This window comes from Oncorhynchus mykiss, chromosome 7, assembly GCF_057628025.1.
Source record: "Oncorhynchus mykiss isolate SJ-2025 chromosome 7, ASM5762802v1, whole genome shotgun sequence".
Taxonomy (NCBI): Eukaryota; Metazoa; Chordata; class Actinopteri; order Salmoniformes; family Salmonidae; genus Oncorhynchus; species Oncorhynchus mykiss.
In genome coordinates this window covers 81,958,600-81,972,031 of record NC_143028.1, presented here as the reverse complement: position 1 = coordinate 81,972,031, position 13,432 = coordinate 81,958,600, and the positions used below count along the sequence as shown (strand labels likewise).

Sequence of the window (13,432 nt, the reverse complement as noted above, 5' to 3'; positions counted from 1 at the left end):
ATGGTGTTCTTGGGGTTGTACTCATCCTTCTTTTTCCTCCAAGCACGGTGAGTGTAGTTTAGACCAAAAAGCTCTATTTTTGTCTCATCAGACCACATGACCTTCTCCCATTCCTCCTCTGGATCATCCAGATGGTCATTGGCAAACTTCAGACGGGCCTGGACATGCGCTGGCATGAGCAGGGGGACCTTGCGTGCGCTGCAGGATTTTAATCCATGACGGCATAGTGTGTTACTAATGGTTTTCTTTGAGACTGTGGTCCCAGCTCTCTTCAGGTCATTGACCAGGTCCTGCCGTGTAGTTCTGGGCTGATCCCTCACCTTCCTCATGATCATTGATGCCCCACGAGGTGAGATCTTGCATGGAGCCCCAGACCGAGGGTGATTGACCGTCATCTTGAACTTCTTCCATTTTCTAATAATTGCGCCAACAATTGTTGCCTTCTCACCAAGCTGCTTGCCTATTGTCCTGTAGCCCATCCCAGCCTTGTGCAGGGCTATAATTTTATCCCTAATGTCCTTAAACAGCTCTCTGGTCTTGGCCATTGTGGAGAGGTTGGAGTCTGTTTGATTGTGTGGACAGGTGTCTTTTATACAGGTAACGAGTTCAAACAGGTGCAGTTAATACAGGTAATGAGTGGAGAACAGGAGGGGTTCTTAAAGAAAAACTAACAGGTCTGTGAGAGTCGGAATTCTTACTGGTTGGTCGGTGATCAAATACTGATGTCATGCAATAAAATACAAATTAATTACTTAAAAATCATACAATGTGATTTTCTGGATTTTTGTTTTAGATTCCGTCTCTCACAGTTGAAGTGTACCTATGATAAAAAATTACAGACCTCTACATGCTTTGTAAGTAGGAAAACCTGCAAAACCGGCAGTGTATCAAATACTTGTTCTCCCCACTGTGTATATATACACATTTTCCTTAAAGGTATAATGTTTTGTTATTTTCCCCACTACAACAAACAGATCCTTAAATACATGACATTTTATTGAAATACTATAGAATTCCATTCATTCCTATGGAGGACTGGGGAGGGCCAATATGGCCGACCGGTGGCTTCGAAGCCTCTCCATGGCCAATACATAGCCTCAGTAATCCAGGGTTTATATACATCTTTGGATAAAAACTGATAAATCTCACCAGCAGAGATGGAGGCAGGCCCTGGGGGACGGTCCTGAAGTGGTTTCTGCCCAGACGGAGGTAAGAGAGCTGAGAGAGGGGACTGAAAGCTTGATGATCCACGTTCCCTTCGTTCAGGACGTTTCCCTCCAACTCCAAGATCAACAGGCTACTCAGACCTTTCAGAAATTACACAGCAGTGAAAACATTTTCCTATAAAAGTCTCCCTGTGCTGGTTATGGGTTCAGCCACTTCCACTAACAAATATTTATGTTTGTACAGTTGAAACATATTTGTTGTTGTTGATTGAAGCATTGCAGTTTTACAAATATTATTGCCTGAAATGCCCCCCCCCCAAAAAAAAGTACTTTGAAAATGTTTGTCCAGTAACTAGTAACATGTAGATTTGTTGTTTTGTTTGGTTACCTTGGAAGCTGTTCTCCTCGATGCCTTTGAGGTGGTTCTCATTGATCTTGAGTTCCTGTAGTGTTGATGGGAGATCTGTTGGAACCGTCTCTAGGAGGTTGTTGTCCAGGAACAGACGGCTCAGGAACTTCAGGCCCTGACCAACGATCATTAACAACATTAAACAACGTGCGTCTCTGGGGAATTTAAACAACTCTAACCAATGGAAAATAAAGTACTTTATATATCTAGATAGATGTTCTATCGTTGCCATGGTGATGGAAAATAAAGTACTTTATATATCTAGATGTTCTATCCTTGTCATGGTGATGGAAAATAAAGTACTTTATATATCTAGATAGATGTTCTATCGTTGTCATGGTGATGGAAAATAAAGTACTTTATATATCTAGATAGATGTTCTATCGTTGCCATGGTGATGGAAAATAAAGTACTTTATATATCTAGATAGATGTTCTATCGTTGCCATGGTGATGGAAAATAAAGTACTTTATAGATCTAGATAGATGTTCTATCGTTGCCATGGTGATGGAAAATAAAGTACTTTATATATCTAGATGTTCTATCGTTGCCATGGTGATGGAAAATAAAGTACTTTATATATCTAGATGTTCTATCGTTGCCATACTGATGGAAAATACTCTGTCATTCTGTGGAAGGGGAAACCGATAAAGAAGGGTAAATATTGTACATTGGAATGTTACAGTCACAGTATCACACCTGGTTTGAAATACTTATTGGGACTATTCTATTGGTTCCGTTAAGGAAGGCAAGCTAAATCAAGCGCACCTAAAGTATTGGAAAAGAAAAACGATCGATGTTGTCACAATAATTTTTTTAAACGAAATCAAAGGTTCTTGCTGTAGAAATGTCCTGATTGTCGCACCTCACCTCTTTCTGGTGATATAGTACCTCGGTGGATCTAGCTGGCTGGAAATAGGTTTCTCTATCCCTGTTCAAATGAGGTTTCTCTCTCCCTGTTCATCTGAGGTTTCTCTCTCCCTGTTCCCCTGAGGTTTCTCTATCCCTGTTCCCATGAGGTTTCTCTCTCCCTGTTCATCTGAGGTTTCTCTATCCCTGTTCAAATGAGGTTTCTCTATCCCTGTTCAAATGAGGTTTCTCTATCCCTGTTCAAATGAGATTTCTCTATCCCTGTTCCCCTGAGGTTTCTCTATCCCTGTTCCCCTGAGGTTTCTCTATCCCTGTTCCCCTGAGGTTTCTCTCTCCCTGTTCAAATGAGGTTTCTCTATCCCTGTTCCCCTGAGGTTTCTCTCTCCCTGTTCCCCTGAGGTTTCTCTCTCCCTGTTCAAATGAGGTTTCTCTATCCCTGTTCCCCTGAGGTTTCTCTCTCCCTGTTCAAATGAGGTTTCTCTATCCCTGTTCCCCTGAGGTTTCTCTCTCCATGTTCAAATTAGGTTTCTCTCTCCCTGTTCAAATGAGGTTTCTCTCTCCCTGTTCCCCTGAGGTTTCTCTCTCTCTGTTCCCCTGAGGTTTCTCTCTCCCTGTTCCCCTGAGGTTTCTCTCTCCCTGTTCCCCTGAGGTTTCTCTCTCCCTGTTCCCCTGAGGTTTCTCTTGACTAAGGGCCATGGAATGTTGTTTTGGTTAAAAGGCCTGTGCAGGTTTGTGGCAGAGCAGGATGAAGGGTGAATGGGGGTGATGCTAGCTCAACAGGCATCCTTCCTTTAAAGCCTCCGTGGCTTAAAGAGTTTAGACTGTGTTTCATTGTGCAAACTAAATGGCAGACTGGCTCCAAGAGTCATGCTACAGTTTAAATTAGCTCATGTTGGTTTAAAACGGGTAGAAGTGAGATTTTGGCGTCTGTTGTGCCTCGCAAAGTTAAATCATATATCTTATACTGCTGATGTCCATCGAAGTGTTTTGAGATTCAAGAGTGAATGGAATGTAATTTTGGATTTTCTCTAATATTCTCCAAAGTGTAATTGCAGTAATTAACGGAGGATGGTTGAAGTGGCCATCACTAAAGAGATAGTTTCTCTATGGACAAATGTGTCATGGACACCAGACCCAGATCCAACTAACCCGGCTCTAATGTTCACTTATCAAACAAATAACTGCTAGCTAACCTGTGTTCTCTCCCTCTCTCATTAGTGTATTGTTGTGTTCGGGCCTAGTCAGAACTCTAACATGATAGGCCGCTGTGTGTTCTGGGAAATGTTCCAGATGGTTTTAAATATTGACTGTTTAAAAACGCAGACTTTTATTTTGACCAGAGAGAGTGAGTCAAATGTCCCTTCCTCCCCATGTTGACATGCTTCTGTTTGTTCACATATTCATCTGCTTAGACTGTTCCCACACTGTTCATATTTCATTGGTTGGACAGGCTCATTGGAAACAGACTCCTTATTTTTGGAAAGTGTGTGAGGCAATGGCCGCAGAGAAACAGACTCTTACTTTGAAGGAGTGTGGAGTGAAGCCAGCAGAAGAAGAAGAAAAAAAACAGACTCTTACTTTGAAGGAGTATAGGCCGATGCCAGCAGAGAGACGGGCTCTTATTTCAAAGGAGAGACTTACTTTGAAGGAGTATAGGCCGATGCCAGCAGAGAGACGGGCTCTTATTTCAAACGAGAGACTCTTACTTTGAAGGTGTATAGGCCGATGCCAGCAGAGAGACGGGCTCTTATTTCAAAGGAGAGACTCTTACTTTGAAGGAGTATAGGCCAATGCCAGCAGAGAGACGGGCTTTTATTTCAAAGGAGAGACTCTTACTTTGAAGGCACGTGGGGCAATGCCAGAAGTCACCAACTTGTTCTTGCTCAGGTTAATCCACTCCAGGTTGGGGATACCATTGAACGCCCCCACTGGGATGGTTGAGATGGCGTTACCTGGCGATAATTTAAGAGACATATTAATCTGAGGAATAACATGAATATTAGTGTTTTCATTAAGCCTGGACTCCATAGCCTGGTGTTATAGTGTTGTTAAAGACTAGTGTTCAGAATGACTGGACTCCATAGCCTGGTGTTATAGTGTTGTTAAATACTAGTGTTCAGAATGACTGGACTCCATAGCCTGGTGTTATAGTGTTGTTAAATACTAGTGTTCAGAATGACTGGACTCCATAGCCTGGTGTTATAGTGTTGTTAAAGACTAGTGTTCAGAATGACTGGACTCCATAGCCTGGTGTTATAGTGTTGTTAAATACTAGTGTTCAGAATGACTGGACTCCATAGCCTGGTGTTATAGTGTTGTTAAATACTAGTGTTCAGAATGACTGGACTCCATAGCCTGGTGTTATAGTGTTGTTAAATACTAGTGTTCAGAATGACTGGACTCCATAGCCTGGTGTTATAGTGTTGTTAAATACTAGTGTTCAGAATGACTGGACTCCATAGCCTGGTGTTATAGTGTTGTTAAATACTAGTGTTCAGAATGACTGGACTCCATAGCCTGGTGTTATAGTGTTGTTAAATACTAGTGTTCAGAATGACTGGACTCCATAGCCTGGTGTTATAGTGTTGTTAAATACTAGTGTTCAGAATGACTGGACTCCATAGCCTGGTGTTATAGTGTTGTTAAATACTAGTGTTCAGAATGACTGGACTCCATAGCCTGGTGTTATAGTGTTGTCAAATACTAGTGTTCAGAATGACTGGACTCCATAGCCTGGTGTTATAGTGTTGTTAAATACTAGTGTTCAGAATGACTGGACTCCATAGCCTGGTGTTATAGTGTTGTTAAATACTAGTGTTCAGAATGACTGGACTCCATAGCCTGGTGTTATAGTGTTGTTAAATACTAGTGTTCAGAATGACTGGACTCCATAGCCTGGTGTTATAGTGTTGTTAAATACTAGTGTTCAGAATGACTGGACTCCATAGCCTGGTGTTATAGTGTTGTTAAATACTAGTGTTCAGAATGACTGGACTCCATAGCCTGGTGTTATAGTGTTGTTAAATACTAGTGTTCAGAATGACTGGACTCCATAGCCTGGTGTTATAGTGTTGTTAAATACTAGTGTTCAGAATGACTGGACTCCATAAGCCTGGTGTTATAGTGTTGTTAAATACTAGTGTTCAGAATGACTGGACTCCATAGCCTGGTGTTATAGTGTTGTTAAATACTAGTGTTCAGAATGACTGGACTCCATAGCCTGGTGTTATAGTGTTGTTAAATACTAGTGTTCAGAATGACTGGACTCCATAGCCTGGTGTTATAGTGTTGTTAAATACTAGTGTTCAGAATGACTGGACTCCATAGCCTGGTGTTATAGTGTTGTTAAATACTAGTGTTCAGAATGACTGGACTCCATAGCCTGGTGTTATAGTGTTGTTAAATACTAGTGTTCAGAATGACTGGACTCCATAGCCTGGTGTTATAGTGTTGTTAAATACTAGTGTTCAGAATGACTGGACTCCATAGCCTGGTGTTATAGTGTTGTTAAATACTAGTGTTCAGAATGACTGGACTCCATAGCCTGGTGTTATAGTGCTGTTAAATACTAGTGTTCAGAATGACTGGACTCCATAGCCTGGTGTTATAGTGTTGTTAAATACTAGTGTTCAGAATGACTGGACTCCATAGCCTGGTGTTATAGTGTTGTTAAATACTAGTGTTCAGAATGACTGGACTCCATAAGCCTGGTGTTATAGTGTTGTTAAAAACTAGTGTTCAGAATGACTGGACTCCATAGCCTGGTGTTATAGTGTTGTTAAATACTAGTGTTCAGAATGACTGGACTCCATAGCCTGGTGTTATAGTGTTGTTAAATACTAGTGTTCAGAATGACTGGACTCCATAGCCTGGTGTTATAGTGTTGTTAAATACTAGTGTTCAGAATGACTGGACTCCATAGCCTGGTGTTATAGTGCTGTTAAATACTAGTGTTCAGAATGACTGGACTCCATAGCCTGGTGTTATAGTGTTGTTAAATACTAGTGTTCAGAATGACTGGACTCCATAAGCCTGGTGTTATAGTGTTGTTAAATACTAGTGTTCAGAATGACTGGACTCCATAGCCTGGTGTTATAGTGTTGTTAAATACTAGTGTTCAGAATGACTGGACTCCATAGCCTGGTGTTATAGTGTTGTTAAATACTAGTGTTCAGAATGACTCTGTTGTGCTTTCCATGACTACGTGTCCTGCAAGTCAAGACATGGTCCAAAAGCTCTCATACTTCTAGTGCATACCATAATTATGCCAAAAGCCTCCATAATTGCAGTATATAAACCAACAGGCATGAGAAGCTAATAAATCTATCCTCCAGTATTTATTTTTCTCTTTAGTTTCTAGTCCTATTAACTTTAGACTGTGTGACCACATTAGGAATTACCATCACAACGACCAAACAAAAAACATTACTCACTTCTCAATAGAAGTCTCTGCATGGGGATTGGTTTTTGTGTTTTGGGTGATTTGTGATTTGACATTTCTGGTTTAGTGTCTAACACATGATATGATGGTGTGTTGTCTACCTCATACAGCACTTGCACACACACACACACACACACACACACACACACACACGCACGCACGCGCACAGCTGCCTTAAAGGAAAATTCCAACCAAAAACTCTCGTTTGGTATTTGTTTAATTAGTAAATTGTTGATTTAGTCCCAAGATGTTTTGCATGTCAGCAATCATGTTTTCAAGATATGTCACTTTCCAAGTGCAGAAATACAGCCGGTAAAACGCAGTATCATATGATACCGGCTGTATTTCTGCACTTGAAAGTTACATATCTTGAAAACATATTGGGACTATATCAACAATTTACTAATTAAACATATACCAAATTATTGTTTTTTTGGGGGGGTTGGAGTTTTCCTTAAACTTACCCTCCAGGCTCAGAGACTTGAGTTCAGGGATGTTCAGGGGAGGGAAGTTGGTCAGCTGGGCGTTCTCACACGTCACGATGACATCAGAGATATCACAACCTAACGGGAGGGTGTTCCCAGGTCCGTGTGCCACCACTCCCCACTCCGCTCCTCCATCCTCCTCTTGTTTCTCAGTGGGCTCGGCTAGGGGAGGTGTAAGGAGGTCCTCTTCGGTCGGCTCCTCTGGAAAGATCTGGAAAACATCTCCTCTCAATAGCCACTCCATGTCTTCCTCCTCCTGCTCCCTCTCCTCTTCTTCTTCTTCCTCTAGCTCCCTGAGGTTCTCCTTCAGGTCCTCCTCGTGTCTCCTCCTCTCCTCCTCCAGCTTCCTTTCCTGCTCCTTCATGGCCGCCTCTGCTTCCTCCTGCCTCTTCTCTGCCTCCTTCTCCATCTGCAGCCGCTCTTCCTCGCGCCTCCTCTCCTCCTGCAGCCTCCTCTCCTCCTGCAGACTCCTCTCCTCCTGCAGACTCCTCTGTCTCTCAGCCTCCTCCTTCTTCTGTTTCTTCCTCCTCTTTTTCTCTGCGTCCTTCTTGAGAAGACGTGCCTCCTCCTCCCTGTGCTCCTCCTCCTCTCTCTTCAAGAGGAGTTCGATCTCGGCCTGGGAGCGGGGCACGGCGGGGTCATGGTCAGGGTTCACATGGTCGCTGGGGTCGTTGGGAACTGGGGAATTGCCAGAGAAGGGGCGTCACCACGGGCTGCTGGCCCAGCCAATCAGAACCGCAGAGTGTTAGGGAAAGAGGATGGGATGGCGGGAGAGAGGATGGGATGGATGGAGAGAGAGACAAGGGATGGAGAGAGAGACGAGGGATGGAGAGAGAGACGAGGGATGGAGAGAGAGACGAGGGATGGAGAGAGAGACGAGGGATGTAGAGAGAGACGAGGGATGGAGGGAGAGACGAGGGATGGAGGGAGAAACGAGGGATGGAGGGAGAAACGAGGGATGGAGGGAGAAACGAGGGATGGAGAGAGGCGAGGGATGAGAGAGAGACGAGGGATGGAGGGAGAGACGAGGAATGGAGAGAGAGACGAGGGATGGAGAGAGAGACGAGGGATGGAGCGACGGAGGGTAAGGCAAGCGACGGAGGGAGAGGCGAGAGAGGGATGGAGAGCGAGACGAAGGATGGATGCGAGGGACGAGAGAGAGAGATGCGAGGGATGGAGAGAGAGGCGAGGGATGGAATGGAGGGAGAGGCGAGGGATGGAATGGAGGGAGAGGCGAGGGATGGAATGGAGAGAGAGGCGAGGGATGGAATGGAGGGAGAGGCGAGGGATGGAATGGAGGAGGAGGCAAGGGATGGAGGGAGAGGTGGGGGATGGCGAGGGATGGCGGGAGGGAGAGGCAATGAATGAAGGGCGGGAGAGGCGAGTGAGGAAGAGAAGGATAGATCCAGGAGAGAGGGATAGATTGGTGGAGGCATATTCATGCCTCCACCAATGAAAAGTTATCAACTAGTGTTTTAGGTGAGTTCAGTGTTACACTCTATATCTTTGTAGACCTCCACAAGTCTGGTTCATCATTGGGAGCAATTTCCAAAAAACTGAATGTACCACATTCTTCTGTGCAAAGAATAGTACGCAAATATAAACACCATGGGACCACGCAGCCATCATACTCCTCAGGAAGGAGACGCGTTCTGTATCTTAGAGTTAAGATCAGTACTACGATAGTTAAGATTAGTACTACGATAGTTAAGATAGTACTATGGTAGTTAAGATTAGTACTACGATAGTTAAAATCGGTTAAGATAGTACTACGGTAGTTAAGATTAGTACTACGATAGTTAAGATTAGTACTACGATAGTTAAAATCGGTTAAGATAGTACTACGGTAGTTAAGATTAGTACTACGATAGTTAAGATTAGTACTACGATAGTTAAAATCGGCTAAGATAGTACTACGGTAGTTAAGATAGTACTACGGTAGTTAAGATTAGTACTACGATAGTTAAGATCAGTTAAGATAGTACTATGGTAGTTAAGATTAGTACTACGATAGTTAAGATCAGTTAAGATAGTACTACGGTAGTTAAAATTAGTACTTCGATAGTTAAGATCAGTTAAGATAGTACTACGGTAGTTAAGATTAGTACTACGGTAGTTAAGATTAGTACTACAGTAGTTAAGATCGGTTAAGATAGTACTACGGTAGTTAAGATTAGTACTACGGTAGTTAAGATTAGTACTACAGTAGTTAAGATCGGTTAAGATAGTACTACGGTAGTTAAGATTAGTACTACGATAGTTAAGATTAGTACTACGGTAGTTAAGATTAGTACTACAGTAGTTAAGATCGGTTAAGATAGTACTACGGTAGTTAAGATTAGTACTACGGTAGTTAAGATTAGTACTACGATAGTTAAGATAGTACTACGATAGTTAAGATAGTACTACGATAGTTAAGATTAGTACTACGATAGTTAAGATTGGTACTACGGTAGTTAAGATCGGTTAAGATAGTACTACGATAATTAAGATTAGTACTATGGTAGTTAAGATTGGTTAAGATAGTACTACGGTAGTTAAGATTAATACTACGATAGTTAAGATTAGTACTACGATAGTTAAGATTAGTACTACGATAGTACTACGATAGTTAAGATTAGTACTACGATAGTACTACGATAGTTAAGATTAGTACTATGATAGTTAAGATTAGTACTACGATAGTTAAGATAGTACTACGATAGTTAGTTAAAATTAGTACTACGATAGTTAAGATAGTTAAAATTAGTACTACGATAGTTAAGATTGGTACTACGGTAGTTAAGATCAGTTAAGATTAGTACTACGATAGTTAAGATAGTACTACGATAGTTAAGATTGGTACTACGGTAGTTAAGATCGGTTAAGATAGTACTACGATAGTTAAGATTAGTACTATGGTAGTTAAGATTGGTTAAGATAGTACTACGGTAGTTAAGATTAATACTACGATAGTTAAGATTAGTACTACGATAGTTAAGATAGTTAAAATTAGTACTACGATAGTTAAGATAGTACTACGGTAGTTAAGATCGGTTAAGATTAGTACTACGGTAGTTAAGATTAGTACTACGGTAGTTAAGATTAGTACTACGATAGTTAAGATAGTTAAAATTAGTACTACGATAGTTAAGATAGTACTACGGTAGTTAAGATTGGTTAAGATTAGTACTACGGTAGTTAAGATTAGTACTACGGTAGTTAAGATTAGTACTACGGTAGTTAAGATTAGTACTACGGTAGTTAAGATCAGTTAAGATTAGTACTACGATAGTTAAGATTAGTACTACGATAGTTAAGATTAGTACTACGGTAGTTAAGATCGGTTAAGATAGCACTACGGTAGTTACGATTGGTTAAGATAGTACTACGTTAGTTAAGATTAGTACTACGGTAGTTAAGATAGTACTACGATAGTTAAGATTAGTACTATGGTAGTTAAGATTGGTACTACGGTAGTTAAGATTAGTACTACGGTAGTTAAGATAGTACTACGATAGTTAAAATCAGTACTACGGTAGTTAAGATAGTTAAGATTAGTACTACGGTAGTTAAGATAGTTAAGATTAGTACTACAGTAGTTAAGATTAGTACTACAGTAGTTAAGATCGGTTAAGATAGTACTATGGTAGTTAAGATTAGTACTACGATAGTTAAGATTAGTACTACAGTAGTTAAGATCGGTTAAGATAGTACTACGGTAGTTAAGATTAGTACTATGATAGTTAAGATTAGTGCTACAGTAGTTAAGATCGTTTAAGATAGTACTACGGTAGTTAAGATTAGTACTACGATAGTTAATATTAGTACTACAGTAGTTAAGATCGGTTAAGATAGTACTACGGTAGTTAAGATTAGTACTACAGTAGTTAAGATCGGTTAAGATAGTACTACGATAGTTAAGATTAGTACTACAGTAGTTAAGATCGGTTAAGATAGTACTACGGTAGTTAAGATTAGTACTATGATAGTTAAGATTAGTTAAAATGGCCAGTGAAACACCACAATAACAATATAAACAACAACACCTACCTAACACCACAATAACAATATAAACAACAACACCTACCTAACACCACAATAACAATATAAACAACAACACCTACCTAACACCACAATAACAATATAAACAACAACACCTACCTAACACCACAATAACAATATAAACAACAACACCTACCTAACACCACAATAACAATATAAACAACAACACCTACCTAACACCACAATGACAATATAAACAACAACACCTACCTAACACCACAATAACAATATAAACAACAACACCTACCTAACACCACAATAACAATATAAACAACAACACCTACCTAATACCACAATAACAATATAAACAACAACACCTACCTAACACCTCAATGACAATATAAACAACAACACCTACCTAACACCACAATGACAATATAAAGATTAGTACTACGGTAGTTAAGATTAGTACTACGATAGTTAAGATTAGTTAAAATGGCCAGTGAAACACCACAATAACAATATAAACAACAACACCTACCTAACACCACAATAACAATATAAACAACAACACCTACCTAACACCACAATAACAATATAAACAACAACACCTACCTAACACCACAATGACAATATAAACAACAACACCTACCTAACACCACAATAACAATATAAACAACAACACCTACCTAACACCACAATAACAATATAAACAACACCTACCTAACACCTCAATGACAATATAAACAACAACACCTACCTAACACCACAATGACAATATAAACAACAACACCTACCTAACACCACAATGACAATATAAACAACAACACCTACCTAACACCACAATGACAATATAAACAACAACACCTACCTAACACCACAATAACAATATAAACAACAACACCTACCTAACACCACAATAACAATATAAACAACAACACCTACCTAACACCACAATAACAATATAAACAACAACACCTACCTAACACCACAATGACAATATAAACAACAACACCTACCTAACACCACAATGACAATATAAACAACAACACCTACCTAACACCACAATGACAATATAAACAACAACACCTACCTAACACCACAATAACAATATAAACAACACCTACTTAACACCACAATAACAATATAAACAACAACACCTACCTAACACCACAATAACAATATAAACAACAACACCTACCTAACACCACAATGACAATATAAACAACAACACCTACCTAACACCACAATGACAATATAAACAACAACACCTACCTAACACCACAATGACAATATAAACAACAACACCTACCTAACACCACAATAACAATATAAACAACACCTACCTAACACCACAATAACAATAAACAACACCTACTTAACACCACAATAACAATATAAACAACAACACCTACCTAACACCACGATGACAATAAACAACAACACCTCTCTAACACCACAATAACAATATAAACAACAACACCTACCTAACACCACAATAGCAATATAAACAACAACACCTACCTAACACCACAATAACAATATAAACAACAACACCTACCTGTATCCATGCAGACAGGACAGCACTCCCCAGTGGGAGTGTAGGGGTAGTGACATCGTAGCTGGGGACAAAGGATCTCGTCACAGACCACCTCCCCTCCACTACACAGACAGGTAACACACTGCTTGGGGGACCAGACAGCTTTCTCAAACATGGTGATGCCCTGGTACACACACTGGCCCCTTTTACCTGGACGGGGGGGGGGGGGGGCAAGGCAGAGGGGTTGATATCATAGGGACAAACGTACATTCTGCGATCAGATATCAAATGATTGTGCCTGGAGTTTTTCCTCGTTGTAGCCTTACCTGGTCAAGGAGTTAGGAAAAGGAATGGACCTGTACTGTTATACAGTCCAACAGGGTTTCTCAACTGGCGGCCTCTAGGTGATTTTTATTATTTCCGAAGCGAAAAACGAAATATATACTGAACAAAAATATAAATGCAACATGAGACAATTTCAACGATTTTACTGAGTTACAGTTCATATGAGGAAATCAGACAATTTAAATAAAGTCA

The 13,432-nt window shown here is 40.5% G+C and overlaps 2 protein-coding genes across 4 annotated transcripts in view; one reads left to right on the top strand and one right to left on the bottom strand.

Moving 5' to 3' along the window:
- The window catches only part of cenpp (centromere protein P), a 189,893-nt gene that overhangs the window by 158,201 nt on the left and 18,260 nt on the right, over positions 1-13,432 (top strand). The window lies entirely within an intron of this gene.
- The window catches only part of ecm2 (extracellular matrix protein 2, female organ and adipocyte specific), a 37,617-nt gene that overhangs the window by 8,718 nt on the left and 15,467 nt on the right, over positions 1-13,432 (bottom strand). Inside the window, exons 3-7 of one of the 2 annotated variants that reach the window (XM_090242087.1) lie at positions 12,917-13,105; positions 7,351-8,049; positions 4,282-4,397; positions 1,555-1,690; positions 1,150-1,307 (exon numbers count right to left, since the gene is read on the bottom strand). In XM_090242087.1, the coding sequence (XP_090098213.1) occupies positions 1,150-1,307; positions 1,555-1,690; positions 4,282-4,397; positions 7,351-8,049; positions 12,917-13,105 (1,298 nt within the window). The remainder of the gene's footprint in view (positions 1-1,149; positions 1,308-1,554; positions 1,691-4,281; positions 4,398-7,350; positions 8,050-12,916; positions 13,106-13,432) is intronic. The other variant, XM_090242088.1, reaches the window with a different exon arrangement.